The sequence below is a fragment of the Saccostrea echinata genome, unplaced genomic scaffold (genome assembly GCF_033153115.1).
Source record: "Saccostrea echinata isolate AGI-Se365-2 ecotype Australia unplaced genomic scaffold, CSIRO_AGI_Sech_v1 ptg000117l, whole genome shotgun sequence".
Taxonomy (NCBI): domain Eukaryota; kingdom Metazoa; phylum Mollusca; class Bivalvia; order Ostreida; family Ostreidae; genus Saccostrea; species Saccostrea echinata.
This window is the reverse complement of record NW_026889866.1, coordinates 1147501-1165571: the sequence shown is the minus strand read 5'-3', so window position 1 is coordinate 1165571 and position 18071 is coordinate 1147501. Positions and strand designations below refer to the sequence as shown.

Sequence of the window (18071 nt, the reverse complement as noted above, 5' to 3'; positions counted from 1 at the left end):
TAATTAAGCCCGATCGCGCTTTGCAAAACGTCGGTACATGAGTTTCTTAATTAGAATTTGCTATTGTTTAGTTTGCTTGCATTATCATTATTATACTAGGCACTCTTCCTTGCAATAACACAAAGTCTGGTGAAATATCTATCGAAACTCGTATTTTGTATACTTTAAAAAAAACTTAACTTCGATGATTAAGCTTGCGTTGCTGCGCCCTCTAGTGAGAGATGCTCATGTTGAAGTCATGTGACTATTGGTCACATGACTTCAGCATGGCTGAAACGGAAAAAATTATAAAGTAAACTGTACGCATGGTAAGATCGATTTTACTTATTGTAGGTATGTATGAAAGCTAAAGACTCTATGAGACCATACACCACTGCATATAATCATAGCCTAGCATAAACTAATTTTCTTTTTGGCTGATTAAAAGACGTAAACTTAGCTTGTAAATCACATAAACGAGAGGCATGGCGGAATACTCTTCGAACTGGACAAGAAGGCATAAAGTCCATTCTAATGTTTCTAAGCATGTAGTAGATTGCAAGAAAACACTTTAGATTCTAATGAGCACTACAAACAAACTAGGGAAATTGTAGAACCAGAGTCTGACATGAATGCTTTAACAACTGACCAAAATGTTTCCAACGTAAATGTCTCTCATGGTGAAGTTAGTTCAGAAGAAGATTGTGAGCGTGTTTCAAATGATTACGATACACATTATCTTTTTAATGCTTCGGATACATCAGAATCTGAGGGGGAGACAATTAGTTTACGTGATAGGATTAAAGAATGGGCAGTATTGCATAGTATTACAATCCTAGCTCTCATTGATCTTTAGAACATACTGAGAGTATCACACCCAGATCTCCCTAAAGATCCTAGAACGCTATTGCGCACAGAAACTCAGTATGACACAGAGAACAAATGTGGTGGACAGTATTACTACTTTGACATTTCAAGATATGTTCTTGATCAATTGAGCACCAGTATTGAGTCACTCAGTGATGGATTTCGCTTGCATCTCCAGATCAATATTGATGGTCTTCCTCTTTTTAAGAGTACACAGCACCAGTTTTGGCCTATATTAGGTAGATTTGTCAACACCGAACACAAGAAACCTTTCATTATTGGTATTTTCTCTGGTACAAGCAAACCAAATAACTTGGATGAGTTTTTAGGAGAATTTCTTAATGAATACAGGGAATTTAATATGAATGGTTTGAACATTGGTGAAAAGGTTGTTTATATTGACATACACTCTGTTATTTGTGATGCTCCAGCTCGTGCTTTTGTAAAGTGTGTGAAATCATTTTCTGGATATCATGGCTGTGATAAATGTACACAAGAAGGAGAATGGAAAGGGAAAATGACATTTCCAGAAACAAATGTCCCCCTCTGAACTGATGCAAGCTTTGTAAGTATGGCAGATGAAGATCATCATAAGGCTGTTTCACCATTATCTTGTGTCAATATAGGAATGGTTTCACAAATACCCATTGACTACGTGCTTCTTGTGTGCTTAGGTGTTATGAAACGTCTCTTACTTCTTTGGGTTAAAGGTCCCCTTAAATGTCACTTAGATGCACATAGTGTTCAATAAATTTCAAGCAATTTGTTGTTATTGAAGAATTGTGTCCCTTCAGATTTTGCCAGACGACCTAGGTCATTATCTGAGATAAACAGATGGAAGGCCACAGAATTTAGGGAATTCTTGCTCTATACAGGACCACTGGTGATCCTAGATGTAGTTCATCCTAATATCTATGAGAACTTTTTGCTTCTGTTTGTTGGGATTCACAGTCTTCTTAATAACACATTACGTAGCATGTACAATCAATATGCCCATGATGTTTTAGTCGGTTTTGTCAATCACTTTTTGTCAAATTTATGGAGAAGAAAATGCAGTCTACAATGTTCATGGACTTACTCACCTATCTGAGGATGCTGAAAAGTATGGTAGCCTTGACAAAATTTCTTCTTTTCCCTTTGAAAACTTTCTCTGTAAATTAAAGCGTATGATACGGAAACCATGTTTTCCTCTTTCACAGGTTATTCGCAGGCTGTCTGAGCAAAATAACATGGAGAAAGTTGGATCTGCATATCCTATTTTAAAGAAGCAACACAGACGTGGCCCAGTACCAGATAATCTCCTAGCAGGCACTCAATATCACGTGGTTAAAACAGAGAACTTTGTGTTAAAACTGAACAAAAAAGATAGTTGTGTAAGGATTGGTGGTGCCATTTGTCTAGTGAAAAACATTATTCTAGATGATGATGAGGTGTACATTGTGTACAAACCCTTTCAAAATTTTGGAAATTTCTTCACATCACCCCTGCAATCAAGCTTATTGGGAATAGTTGTTGTAGGTGATTTACAAACGCAGTACAGTTAAGGCTGCAGTAAGGAGGCGGGGCCTAATTTGTACGGGAAATGCTTACTATGACGTCACACAAAAATATAAGTTCTTCAAATTACCACAAAATGAAATGATTTGCTATTTTAAAATGTTGGATAGCTTTAAACTACATAAATACTAATTATTGCATGCATTTTTGTCGTTGGTCAAACCCCACACAGCAATATATAAACGATTCACTGATCGCAATGCACTTGTCAATGTGACGTCATATCGTAAAAGTTGACGCAGTTTGTATGCAGTGAGAGGTGGATCAAGTTATATTTTATACAATGAAAAATGTATTTTGTAATTAAATAAAATATTATTTTCAGATATATAAGAGGCCATTAACTTGGGTGCGATGTCTATTTTATGATTTTATTCTTATACTTCCCGTACATTCCCTAGACAAGCGATACTGCCGTATATTTGTATGCAGATTCATTGAAGGGTAATAGAAGGGTCGTAATAAATCGATATATTGCAAGGGCATACCCTCAATGAATTATGACAAGCTTTTATACATAAACTTAAGAAGTATGAAGATATTTGAAAAGTGCTGCGAACCTGTTGAAATCTTGCAAATGAATTAATTATATCTATATTTAATGTAGTTGACCAGTAAAATATTCAACATACGGTCTAACAAATGTAATTTTTGCAATAAGATAGTAGAATCTAAATAGGTTCGCAGCACTTTTCACAAACTACAAAGAGTGTTGAAAATAATTATATATTACACTTAGATTTTTAACTTGGTTATGCCCTTGCAATATTGGAATTTATAGATGACCTCAATACTTCAGGTATATTTGCTAAAATCACGTGACTGCCACATCACGTGACAAATCTAAATAAGAAATCTAATCATCCTCAACATGTAGTTTTCAACCACATTGCATTTGTCCGATAATAGTTAAGTCCTAAAAAGAATCGCCCATCCTTGTAAAGAATGTATTTTCTATCTAAAAAAAATTGCTGATATTTCCATTTGGCACCTTAACTGTACTGCGAAATGATGTAACGTCAGCTAAATTATCAGCCGTAGAAGCTAAATGTGTCCTTCTTCCATATAGAGACAAGCAAATTGCATTACCGTTTACCGATTCTGTGTGGTAAAGGTGTTAAAATATTAGCCTGGTAAACAGTTTTGTCATTTATAAGAGTACATTAGCACATTTGATACTTGTGTCTTTGTGTACTTGCTATTAGTGTAAAGCATAGACATACATGTATAATCTAGATATACATGTAACTCTGATGCATATACATTCATGTACAGTGTTCACATGCATATTATGCATGTTAGGTTTAAGAAAATCTCTCATATGCAGCCATATTAGAATGTGATTTACAAGCCTGAGGATATATTTTTTCATTCTAAAATTTTATTATCAAATTATTGAAGGTCGAAAACTGTATATGCAGTGGTTGAATTTCTGGAGGATAATGCTGTGGAAGTAGTTCCGAGCAACTGGTTGATAGAAGAAGGAAAGAAATGTCTTTGGCCCAGTAGGTTTAAAGGCCAGAAGCTGAACCTTGCTGTTAAAAATGTTGTGGCCCCATCAAATGAATTCAGGGCGCTTTCCATAAGAGTCATGTACACAGGTAATAAATTATTATCACTTTGATTAAATTGACTTTAGAAAAATTTTTCGATGAATAAAAATTTTATGTAAAAAATGTCATAAAGCACATGTACTTCTAATATAATTTCCAGCAATGTAATTTTTGATTCATTTTTTTTTATTTCAAGGTGACTACAACCAATCCAGAAAAAAACTTGCTCTTGCAGAATTGACCTCAGATCTCCAGACAGAAACCGAGGATGAATATATCAGCAGGCGAAAGAAAAGGTAAGTGTTACTATTAGTATCTTACCTCTGTTTTTGATCTGAAGAATACACATTTATATGCATGTATGTATGTATAGGCTTGACTGAAAATGATCATAAAATTTGCACTTGCATTTGCTGATATTTATTTTAAAATTTAAAAGACCTAATCCACGCTACGAAACAGACTCTGAATCAGATGGACATGATGATGAAGCTGCAAAACCAAGAAGATCTCCACGAAAAACACTGCTACACAAAAGACCTGCAAAAAGTCCACCTCCTGCTCCAATCATAAGCCCCCCTGTTCCCCTATTTACGCCTACATCATCGCCTACACTGTTTGATGATGAAGTCATTACTCAACATCGAAAGACCCCAAGAAAATCTACACCACACAGGCTGGTTTCTTCAACCCTCACTTCCCCCCTAAACACCATCTAGAACTAGCCACGTAGCAACTGCTCTACCAACTCTATTTGACAGAACTGCAGAAAGAACCACTGTAGGAAGTAAGTATGAAGTATATGACAAAATTCTATTGGTTCATGCGATTTTCTAAACAAAATTAAAATTAAAATTCTATAATGAATTTAAATTTATTACATGTTATTTTGCTATTTAAGTCAAATGTACAAATGATACATGAAAAAGCAATAAATTAAAGTCTCTCCTTAATTGAGGAATTTAAGACTAGAAAAAAGAATTTAGTTATTCATTTGAATAATTCTGCATGACTGTATAATATACAATTTATTGAATATGCAGGTTTCGAGAGGAAAGTCTTGATGTTAATGGAAGAGGTAAATGTCCAAGTAAACCACAACACAAAGCTTTTAAATGCTTTACTTAGAAAAGTTGACACAGTCAACAATGTGACGGAAGACTTAATGGAGACGGATGGAGAAATAGGAAAACTGTTTCCTATCCAATCTCAGGAAGATATTTGGAAGTGCGAGGATAAACTCAAAGATGAGGAAGTGACAAGAAACATGGTAAATATATCTTAAAAAGTCATACTCAAAGGATTGACAACTCTAGTTATATCACAAATTATGTTCAATCTGGTAGACTTAAGATTTTGTAATTCCATATACTGTTTCAAATAATTTTAATCTCAATTTGTTATGAGTGATATAATTTGTTTTATCAATGAAATACAAGAATGATTTTCTTTAGGTTAAATTTCTCATGCCCATTGGTGGATAGAACATAAAAAAAGTCAGAAGATTGCTTGCCTTCATGTTTGCCAACAAGGTGGCAAGGGAAATTAACTGGATGGGCAAAGGAGGAGAGCTGGCCTTCTCAAAGTTGAAAATCAAGGATGTTTTAAAAAGTAAGTTAAGAAAATGAATGTTTAAATTTACAAAAAATAAGATATGACCAATAAAATATACTACCAGCACAAATAAAACCTGATGATTACACCTTTCCTTTAAGATTTCAGCATCTTTTTTTAACTTGAGATTAATTCAGGATGTCGTTATTGAAAGGAGCTGTGCGAGCCAACCGCTTATGTACGGATTCAACACACAGTGAGATTAACAATTGTATAAAAGAGTGGTTTCGATATGCGTGTGACCGTGAAGGAAGGAGAAAAGAAAGAGAGGAAAAGAAGAAAGAAAAGGAAAGAAACCAAAGCTCCATGAATATAACTGAGGACAGTGAATGATTATCAATTAACAGTGGAAAATTTAAAGTGCATTATCATATACATTAAATGAACAGATTTAAGTAGACTTGTCTACATTTGAATTTATTAACTTTTTGAATTTATATTTTCATAAAACTGATTATAGACATGCATTAAATTTATCAATTGATTATTTTTTTTTAAATTTTGTTTTGATATTTTGCAGAGCTTTAATAAGCTGTTGTCTCTGGTGCAGTATAGTTTATTTCACAACTATTTTTCAAGCAGATTTAGAAAAAAATAGATATCTCTATTGAGACGTAACAGTGGACAAACCTGTAACTTTATTTGATTTTGTAATGAAGGAGGATTATGCGATTAGTTTATCAACAAATTGAAATCATTTTTAAAAATTTGAATACACTTCTGTATAGTATAAATGGGAAAAAAGCAAAATGTGTTTATGATGTTTGGCAACATTGGACCAATGTATACACACATTGATCCAAAGTTAATACAATTTTTGGCCAATATCAGGGGGAAATACAGCCAACATTAAGCCAACCTGTTTATGACATTGGGCCAACGTTGGTGCAATATAACACACATTGGGCCAATGTTGATTCAACGTTGGGCCAATATCTGAAAATGCACACAAAACTGGCATGTTTATAATGTTGGCCCAACATTGGGCCAACAATGGCCCAATATCACACACACGGGACCAACGTTGATCCAACGTTGGGCCAACATCAGGAGAAAACTCGTATTACATTGGGCCAACGTTGGAAACACAAGATGTGTTTGTGAAACACTGATGCCCCCGTATGGCAACTTATAGCAAAGGTTAAATTTTCTCAAATGCAAATCAGATAGTTTGTACCCAAATTAAGGTCTTGTGTCGAGGAATATACCTGTGAAATATGAGAGCCCTAGCAGCAACCATTGACCAGATATGGAAAAAAAGTCAAACATCCAGGTTAAGGTCAAATGGTCAAAATTAAGGGTGCCTAAGGAAAGGCCTTCACACAAGAAATATACTGGTGAAATATGAAAGCTGAAGCAACAGTCGTTCAAAAGTTATGACCAAGGTTTAAGTTTTTTTCAAAAGAAGGTCAAACTCCAAGGTCAAGGTCAATGGATAACAATTGCTGGTATCCCGAGGAAGGTCTTATCACAAGGATTATATATGTGAAGTATGAAAGCCTTATCATCAACCGTTCACAAGTTATGGCCAAGGTTAAGGTTTTCCAAAAGTAGGTCAAACTCCAAGGTCTTGGTCCAAGGGTCAAAGTTGTTGGTATCCAAAGAAAGGTCTTGTCACATGGATAACATATGTGAAGTATGAAAGCCCTATCACCAAACGTTCAAAAGTTATTGCCAATGTTAAAGTTTTTTTTCAAAAGTAGATAAAACTCCAAGGTTAAGTTGAAAGGGTTTAGGTTGTTTGTATCCAAAGGAAGGTCTTGTCACAAGGATTACACATGTGAAGTATGAAAGCCCTATCACCAATTGTTCAAAAGTTATGGATATGGTTAAAGTTGGGTAACATTTTGCAAAACTGGGTCAAACTCCAAGGTCAAGGTCAAAAGGTCAATTATGGTAGTTCCCAAAGAAAGGTCTTGTCACAAGAAATACACATGTGAAATATGAAAGCCATAGCTCCAACCAATCAAAAGTTATGGGCAATGTTAAAGTTTTTGCAGACAATCAGACAGACAGACGGACGGACAGGGCAAAAACTATATACCCCCGAATCTTCGATACGGGGGCATAAAAATCAACACCATCTTGTATTAAAGAAGCATTCCTTGTAGCATCAGTACACAAGAGCTAGTGAGGAGTTTAGTCACTACATGTATCATTTTTAACACTTTCAGTCAATGCAGCTAATACTTATTTTTTTCGATTTTATCTCATATGTATTATACATTTATTGCATGATAGTGAGGGAGACATGAAGATTTCTTCGCCCATGAAAAATCATATTCCCCGAGGGCAACGCCCGAGGGGAATATGATTTTTCATGGGCGAAGAAATCTGCATGTCTCCCGAACATTCATGCAATAAATTGTTTATTATACCGAATCAAGCACAGTGCAGGAAATATTAAAAAAATCCAAGAAATAAAGTAAACATATGTTAAGAACAATATGAAACAGATGTAAGTTACGCCACTAGCCGCGCTTCATAAGAACACAAATCCTTCGTGACAAAGTCAGTGTGATTTACACACTAGTAACATTCAAACCCCACCCTTGAAAACACTATTATAGATATTTGTTTAAACGTTTAAATCGACACAATCAATCAACGATAAAAACAACTCAGTAGTATTCATCCCAGTCGCTGCATTGTGACGTCACAATCGTGAAACACGGCGTTTTGTTGCAGGGCAAACACGACGGTCACGTGACAGTCTCAGCCAATCAGAATCTTTTTACTAGTGATTATCTATATGAGGTATAATAAACATGCATATTGCATTCAACTAGATAACTTGATATACAAAGTCGTTTTCTGCTACTTTTAAGAAAAAAATGAAATTGTACACTACTATAAGTATTTAAGATTATCAATAAAATCTGCATGAAATAATCATTGTTGTTAAAGTGAAAGAAATGATATGCTAATAAAACTAAATTATTAGCTGATTGAAATAAGTGACATATCACAAAAATGATGTTATCAACTAGATTTATTTTTATGCCCCCGTATCGAAGATTCGGGGGTATATAGTTTTTGCCCTGTCCGTCCGTCTGTCTGTTTGTCTGTCCGCAAAAAACTCTAACATTGCCCATAACTTTTGATTGGTTGGAGCTATGGTTTTCATTTTTCACATGTGTATTTCTTGTGACAAGACCTTTCTTTGGATGCCATCATATTTGACCTTTTGACCTTGACCTTGGAGTTTGACCAGTTTTACAAAATTTTACCCAACTTTAATCTTGGCCATAACTTTTGAACAGTTGGCGCTAGGGTTTTCATACTTCACATGTGCAATCCTTGTGACAAGACCTTCCTTTGGATACCAACAACTTTGACCCTTTGACCTTGACCTAGGAGTTTGACCTACATTTGAAAAACTTTAACCTTGGCAATAACTTTTGAAAGATTGGTGCTAGGGGTTTCATACTTTACATATTTAATCCTTGTTACAAGACCTTAATTGACATACCAACAACTGACCTTTTGACCTTGACCTTAGAGTTTGACCTACTTTTGATAAATTTTAAACTTTGCCATATCTTTTGAACGGTTGGTGCTAGGGCTTTCATATTTCACATGTGTATTTCTTATGAGAAGGCCTTTCCTTGGGAACCATTAATTTTGACCATTTGACCTTGACCTTGATGTTTGATTTACCTTTGAAAATTTTTAACCTTTTCCATATCTTTTCAATGGTTGCTGCTAGGGCTTTCTAATTGCACATGTATATTCTTCTGGACAAGAACTTACTTTGGGTACCAACATATTTGATTTGCATTTGAGAAAGTTTAACTTTCGCTATAAGTTGCCATACGGGGGCATCAGTGTTTCACAAACACATCTTGTTCCTTTCAGATTCTAACATGAAGGGAGTCAATATGTGTTAAGTAAGAACTAAACATCACTAAATTATAGTTCTTAACTAGTAATTCTTTACATCGGGCTTTGCTATTGAACATCTTTTGCTCTCACAAAAAAAAAAAAAAAAAAAAAAAAAAAAAAAAAAAAAAAAATGAGACGTACACTTATTCATGGAAAATTATTGGCCAATATCAAGATTTTATTATACATTTCTGTCTGGCAGTGATGCATTGATAGTATAATTTTGTAAATGTATTTTTGTTTCATAAAAGAATATGTGCAGTGTTCATGAAAAACGCCTCAAAATTTAGTTTAAAATGTCGTCTCTATCTTTTCCTTATCAAATGAAGATAAATATCCTTGATTTCATTCCGAACGATCAAAATACGGAAATAAATAACTAGACTGATTCGTTGGACTTTGGTATCGTACACGTAGTATCTGTTTCTGATTCATGGTTCTGATATAGTTGTTCTCAGATCTATACATTTACTTCCTATTAAATATTCACCAACATTTCGTATACTTATTCCTCTTGAAATGAAGTTAGTAGAATTCTTGATTTTATTATTAGCTGGAGAATTACAAATAGACGGACAGAATGCGTCTCCCGAATTTGGGTTTGTATACTATAGTATAGTATTTCATGTGAGGAATTCATATATATAAATTTATGTATTTCGCTAACAATGTACAATTTCAGTGAACAAACAAACTTTTTTTTATTTAAAAAAAAAGATTATCAAGACCTTGTTTATCTGGCTACAAATTGGAAAACAGTAAATGTGTTGGTGAGTCCTTGGAGTTTTCGTATCGTTAATGCAGAATACTGTAAATGTATTATATTTATCGTATACGATATTTGGCGGACATGAATTTTTGAATAAGTTAGCGTATTTATGATTTAGTGCATTTCTTCATATTCTTTTTTATGCGTATTTGTGAAAGACATTTAGTTTTGTACTTGATTTAGCGGTTACTGCGTTCCACCAAAGCCTTTAAAAAGAATGCACAGCCAAATGTAATACGTTTACAGTAATTTTTTGATCGGTTTCAGTTTTATGACTTGAAGTTGCAGAAAATTCATGAAATAAAGGGAATGTCGGCGAAAAGATAAAGCTGATAAAGTAAAGAATTTGAAACCTCTTTTTTCTCTTTGTACAAGTGGTAGAATTTTCAGGATCTAACAGAAAATTAATAATATATTATATGTGTAAATATTTCGTATATCAATGGTTTAGATGGACCGTAAATTGCATCTATTTGATGCCTTTCGGGCAATGCTTAAGGTAAAGTTAAAATTCACCATGTTACGTAATAACACTATTTTTAGACTGTGAAGCTGGATATACTGGCCTGAAATGTGAGATAAAATGCCCATATCCGTCCTATGGGACGAAATGCCAACAAATTTGTAACTGCAGTAAAACTTTTTGCGATTTTCTTCATGGCTGTTATGGTATGTTTTAGATATTTAATTTTTAATTGAAATATGTAATACTAGTACATAATGCTTACAAATTGGAATTCTTAGGGATTCATCTCTACATTGATAGATACTCTCCCTTTACAAGTTCAATTTTTCCCACAATTTTTTTTTAGCATTGAAGGACATTGGTGTTGTCTGGCTAGTGGAACCTCAGATCAATTTATAGGAAGAATAAAAAAGATCAAACTACCAGATGAGGGTAATACACTGAAATATTACTGCATTTCCTTTTTCTTTTTTTTTTTTTTCTTTTTTTTTTTTGCTTTTACAAGTACAATATAAAAGATGTCGACGTCAGAAATAGAAGTACATGAACATAATGCTTTAATAAGTACAATTCTCTGTTATCCTTGGACCTTAGTAAGGCGTGACATTCTCGACGCTACGAAATTAGTGTCTCTCAAATGGTGACCTAGATTCTCATTGGTTTCTAGCTCATTAATATTCATAACATAGACAACAAGTAGAATGATGTCAGTTCGAATCAGTACAAATATCTTTTCTGCTTGAACTTTCAGTAAGGCCCGGCATTATCGGCTATACATAATTATTGTCTCTCAAATAGTGACCTAGATTCTCATTGATTGCAAGATTAGTTCATCAATACTGAAATTTACACAACTTTTTATTCACGGGTGAAATGCACATGGGATAAAAGACATCAACGAGAACCAATTACATCGTTTCTTACAGTAAAGAGGTGTGGCTTATGTCATCTCATTGTTTGTTAACAACAATCTAAAGTTGCTGATGTTATTAATTTCTTTACCAATGAGAATCTAGGTCACCATTTGAGAGACGCTAATTATGTATCGCCGAGATTATCACGCCTTATTGAAAGTTCAAGCAGAAAAGAGTTTTGTACTATTTTGTATTATTTTATATCAGTAGAGAAAAGAAAACACGAAATTACAGAGTGTTGATCATTTCTTTCCGCGTGTTGTTTAGTTTGCAAACATAAGAACATAAGCATGAATTAGAGTTAGTATTTCAATGACATTTTAAAAATTTTTAATAGTTTTTTTTTTCGGTGACAATAAACAGTTCCTCACATGTGAGCACTTACGCTGGAGACATATTAGGATAATGCACAGCAAGTTCGATGGTCAGTAGATACTTTCCAACACGTAGGTTGCATAGAAGTCAGGTCCATAACAACGCTTTTTAGAGTAAAGGGGGAGCTTAGAAATGACAAGCAGAGAGAGAGAGAGAGTACTTAAAATGTCCCAAATCCAACTAAAACGCTTAATTCAGCATCTACTCAGAGGGGATCTACCGACACGCTATGAAATACTTCGAAGATAACATTTTAATATCTCTACAGTAAATTATTACGAAGCTAAATTTTTTCTGACTTTTCAAAGGGGCTTCCCTCGTATAGGTGATGATTTCCAACGGCTTCCTTAAGTTGAGTCATATTAATTGTCATCGAAAAGACTAAAGTGGCTTTGAATTGAAAATGGTTAATGTTGATTACTTACATCACACAAAAAGAAATCTATTTCTGAATTTCAATATACCTATTTAAAGATCTAGGCACACATATATGCCCTATATGCACTGCATAGACATATATACATACCCCCTCCCCCCACTTCCGGTCTCTCACCACTTTCAAATTGCATAGGACGACAAGCTGAAATTTATACAGCTGGGATAGAAATTCGGGCAAATGTCAACGAGTGGAGCAAGGAACCAATGACAGCTTTTCTTACAGAAAAGATTAAGTCATCTCATCGTTTGTCAATACATAATCTAAAGTTGCTGATGTTTTTAATTCTTAACCAATGAGAATCTAGATCACCATTTGACTGACGGTCACGCCCTACAGAAGTCCAAGGTTAACTGAGATTTATATTATGAATCACAGAGGACGTACGTACATTTGCATTTGTTACATTAAAAGACGCCGGTAGCTTTTTTCTGGTTAAAGAATTTTCATACAAGAAGAAAGAAACGGCATTGCAATTACTTCGTTAATTTCTAAAACTTATTTTATGTATTTGGAATGATTTCATTTCTTCTCACATTTTATTAAAATTGACATTGTAAAAATTTTTATCTCCTTACTGAATATGACTTGAATGAAAAGAATACATCTTTGAACTAAGAATCTGTTTTGCGCTATCACGGTTTACAATCTGCAATAGTGCAATTAAGTGAAAGAAAACGCGTGGTCAAAATCCTATGTTCTGATATAAAATCGGATCAAGAAATAACATTAAAGAAGGTGAGAATCAATCTAATTTTCCCCTTCTCTTTATGAATTAGATGAATATCTTTTTCTTTCTTCAAGAATGAAAAGTATGTTTATCTATATTGTTTAAACATTTTCCAATAGGAAAAAAAAAGAAAAAAAAACGCTCTTTAAGAACTTCATTGTAAGGTGAAATCAGTCTGAAAACACCTCATGATTAGGAAAAAGACACTCCTACAATATAACCTTATTAGCATAGATCGGAACATTTCGTAGTTACACATCGTAAAATATGAACAAATTCCGTAAACGTCCGAACAGCTTTTACCACTAGATTTAGATAAAACATGCGAGACGTGAAAATCGAGAGGAATGTTCAACTCGAAGAAAAAGGTAAAACTTTATATTTTGCTATATAGTAGGTTTTTAAATAACAAAAAGTTGAAAAACAAATGTTTATTTACATGAAAACTGAAAGATTGGATGAAGTATCTTATTCTGTTATCTGGTATAGTACACTAAAGTGTCAAAACAGCACCTCTCGAGTTTGTTAACATTTTTACACGTGCAAAGGAGGAGATGTGTCGGTAAGGATTACATGTAATCCTCTTACTTTGAAACAGCTACCAAAAGCGCAAGTACATTAAACGCCAAAGTATTTGTTTTCGATTACCAGTTGCACAAAATGTCTAGATATCTAAGGACATGTTTGTAAAATGCTGTTGTTGCATGCTTTAAATTGAGGAGATATATGTAGGTGTACTATAGTTTGTTTCTACGTATACACTAGCTAGGTATATGTTATTACAGTTAATGTCATTATTGTTCCTTACAAATACGCAGTGATCTCTGAGAAAAACGTATTTTAACTACAGGATTATATCCTTATATGTACCATGTAAGTTACGCATGTCGAATTTTCTTTACATATGTAGGTCTGTTTACATTTGTTTACAGTTTGCACTTTTAATATTGTCATCAGTTTATATTATGTCATACTGGTTTGAATAGAGCCGACTGATAAGAAAATATTTGTTGCGTTTCTTTTTTATCAGAGAATAAATGATGTCATATTTTTAAATCACATTAGTAGATACATAGGAGGACGGGAGGGGGAGGGGGGGGGAGGGGGGTATTGGAAAGAATAAAATGGAGCTCAAAATTTAAATGCATAGTTATAATTATAATTATGTGTGAATTATTTACATGTGTTAAAATGACATTGTCCATATAACAGATCTTTATTAGGCCATTATTTTGTTCTCTGTTACATGTAGAAAAGGAAACTGGATTTTAGTTTTTTAAAAATGGTTTTCCTTTTGTTTTTTTTTTATGTTTTTGTTTTTGTTTTGTTTTGTTTGTTTGTTCTTTAGTAAAAGTATGAAATTTGTGTGTAAGGGTGTGTGTGTGTGTGTGTTGAACATATATTTACTTTTATATGTCTAGTGGGCAACACACACAATATTTTTTCTTCTTTATACAACTCAAATACTTATCATCGGATATCACATATTTCTATGAAAAGCTTTATTTGCACATGCATATTACACCAAAACTTTAAACATGCAGTCTATAATAACTTGAAATATTTTTTTGTGTCTTACACTTTCAACTCCTAAAGAATATTTAGTTCTTTTTTTTTTTCTCAAAAAGTTATCGTTTATTATAGTACTAATATCACTTTTATAACTAAATACTACATGATTGTATAATAAATAATTTCCACAATCTGTGATATTAAAAAGATTTTTTTAAAAAAGACATCTGTTAATTAATGTAAACATTAACAGTGCATAATGTTTTGAATTTTTATTTGAGAGAATATTTATTTTTTTTTTAAATTTGTTTCATTAAAAGTTACAAAATCTTTTGCTCTATTTCAGATTTAAGTACATCTTGAACAGCCTTCTCTATAAAATGGTATGAAAGAACCACAAATACAAAATGTACATTTTACTATTATATATGTGCATAATGCATAAATGAATAAACACTTATAGAATTCAGAAATTTTATATTATGTAACATAACACTGTGAAAATAAATTGTTATTAAATTAACGTGTTTTATATATCTAACATAAAATTGTGACATCATTGTAAATTTGGCACATAGCTATAACTAAATCAATCTGTTTTTTTAATGATATAATCGACTGTCACAGTTTGACACGTACGTAAATATAATTGTATTCTACAAAGAATTTTCCAGAAAGCCTCAATTGAATTGACTTTTTAAGAAAGCCATCATTGATTAAATTTGAAAATTGATTTTCATTTGTAAATATATTTCATGACACCTTAATGCATATAAATCAGAATTATTTCATTCTAAAATATACTGAATATAAAAGTAAAGAAGTCTAATTATAATGCTCATTAAATATGTCTCCAATGTTTGTTTCTTTCAGGATCACAGTTTCACTTTGATCGTCACATAGAGAATATTGCCATGAAATAAATCTGTGAAATATGGAAAAAATGCACAGTTTGATTCAAAACTAAATGTGTGGTAATGTACAAAACACTCAATGTATAATAAAGTAAACATCCTTTTCAAAAGACTAAAATGAAAAAAAGGTGAAGGTAACAAAACAATGATCGGTTTCAAGAAAACCTTTAAAGGTGCTTGGACACAGATTTGAAGTAAATATTTTCTCAAATTTTCTGTATAATTTCATGACTTATATGTTGGTATAGCATTTCATACTAAAATATAATAAAAATCTTATTTCATCTCGTAGTTATCGAAACTTTAAACTTCTGAACGCGTTTGATTGACACATCCTTGCACTTCCACAAATCTTAATTTTATTCTTAATACTTAAGAAAAGTGGCAATTTTTTTCTGTATGAATGAAAAATATTAAAACTATAATCCAGAAAATTCCGAGTAGAAATGTTCAAAAGCAAAACTCACTCACAGTATTGTCAGTCCGTGCTCAGTGGTGTGTGCAGACTTTAACAATTGAACACACCCGGTGAATCGTAAAATTAACAATAACAATAACAGAGCTCGTGCCCTTTTTACAAAAACAGTTTACGTTTCACGGGTGTATTCAATTTGTTAAACTCTGTACACAACAATGAGCACGGGCTGACGATATTAGTGAGGGGGTTTGCTTTCGCACGTTTCTACTCTGAATTTTCTGGATTAAAGATGTCTAAGCACCTTTAATATAAACCAGCGAAAAGGACGTAAACTCGGAATCCTGTCGACCGGCCAATCTTTCGTGAGCTCTTTGCATTGATCAGGTAGACATAATATTTCGTAGTCAAATTTAGTACAAAAAAATCGGTATGAAAATTGATGTGATATAATTGATAAACGTAAATGCAAAGGATGATGTGCCATACTGCCCCCAGTAAATTGTCAAAAATATAAATATCTGAATTGTTCTCTAACTATTGCATACACTTAATCATTGATATGTATACCCTCATGGAATACCACTTTTTCAGAAAATAGAAATACCATTTGGAAGATAAATATCTTTATTTTGGGTAGGTGTACCATGACTGTTTACATCCAACTTCCACTGAATTTCGGCCCCGCCCAACTCTGTGAAGCCCTTAAAATTCACGAACACACGTAGGTACATTTTTCTCCTTTGGCTCGTCACTTATTTTATCGTAATCTACCTGTATATGAGAGGAGAAAAATGTACCTCACTGCTGCGCTCATATGTTGAGTTTAAAACATTCGAAACTCTTGATGGCCTTTCAACGAAACTATTTTTATGACGTAAGAATAAATTCACATGCATACTAAGGCATCTACGTGATTTTCAAACCGACAATTCAGATAAATGTAGTGCATTACGGGTAAGCACTACAAAAATACAAGGAAAATTTAAAGCTTGGAAAAAGGCCATTTATTTACTTGCTTCCTTAAAGTCAACTAATTTCTTATGCACTAAATTCGAATTTACCATTTTCATGCTCACAATTGCAAATAAATGTTTTATAAACTTACATTAGTGAATTCTGTAATTTTGATAAGGCGATTGGTGGACAATTACCTACATGTAATCCCGTGTATCAGTGAATACAAATTTCAAGTGCATTTCTTAGCCCAAAACGATAGACACAGAGGTTCCATGCGTATTGTCATGTATAAAAGGCCTTTGTTGAACCTTTATAGTTTGAAATGTAGTAGAGATATTGTGTAAATTGACCTGAAATACGTTTCTGTGATAAAATGTAAACGTGTTGTAAACCAGCAAATTTGTCATTCAGTCAACGCATTGGACATTTGTTCTCAGTAAGCGACTCTGTGTGAAATAATAACAATAGCCATATTAGGTATATTCCTTATATGCATATCCCCCTTTTGTACTAAGACCCGTCCATTTTTTTTTCATCTTTATTCATAATAGAACACAGTGTCACAAACCAGGCCGAAGTTTGCTGTCATAGGGTCTAAAAAAATCATAGATAATTTGGTATTCTTGAAAATTATAAAAGATACGAACTACTGACACTATTCAGAAGGTGTCATTTTCCTTCCCTCTTGTATGAAAATTCCCAGAATGATTGTAGATCTATTATAATTTATCGTAGAATGAGGGGCCCCTGAAAATAGTTATGGGAATTCATCCATTAAAGAAACATTTGACATCTGAAGTAGCTATAGCAGGTCGTAACCGCAATTTTGTTATGCAGAAAAACGATAAGAAAATCATGTGCCATATTCACCAATAAGGCATCAAGGAATTTATGCATTATATGTTTTTGACTATTATTTTTATACGAAAAATTATATGATATTCCTGGATTACTTATCCTGTTCAACACAATGTCTTGCTTGTAAAAGTTGACATATTAAATTACACTAACATACGATTTTCGATTCGATGTTGATCATATCTTACATGATATAAATTTTGTTTCATATGTGGACATTTCAATTAGTAATAAATTGAATCTAATAGTGCAGCAAAATGGAGGCAT

The 18071-nt window shown here is 33.1% G+C and overlaps 1 protein-coding gene across 1 annotated transcript; it reads left to right on the top strand.

Moving 5' to 3' along the window:
* Positions 1-607: 607 nt before the first annotated feature.
* LOC133177312 (uncharacterized) lies at positions 608-1396 on the top strand. The gene is made up of 2 exons (XM_061312369.1): positions 608-664; positions 836-1396. The coding sequence occupies exons 1-2, from the start codon at positions 608-610 to the stop codon at positions 1394-1396; spliced, it is 618 nt and encodes a 205-aa protein (XP_061168353.1).
* The last annotated feature ends 16675 nt before the right edge of the window (positions 1397-18071 follow it).

What these genes read in the sequence shown, in the direction of transcription:
- LOC133177312 (XM_061312369.1), top strand. Translation starts at nt 608, where the DNA reads ATGAATGCTTTAACAACTGACCAAAATGTTTCCAACGTAAATGTCTCT. An exon ending in TAAATGTCTCTCATGGTGAA is followed by an intron (nt 665 to 835) that starts GTTAGTTCAGAA and finishes ATTGATCTTTAG; the next exon opens with AACATACTGAGAGTATCACA.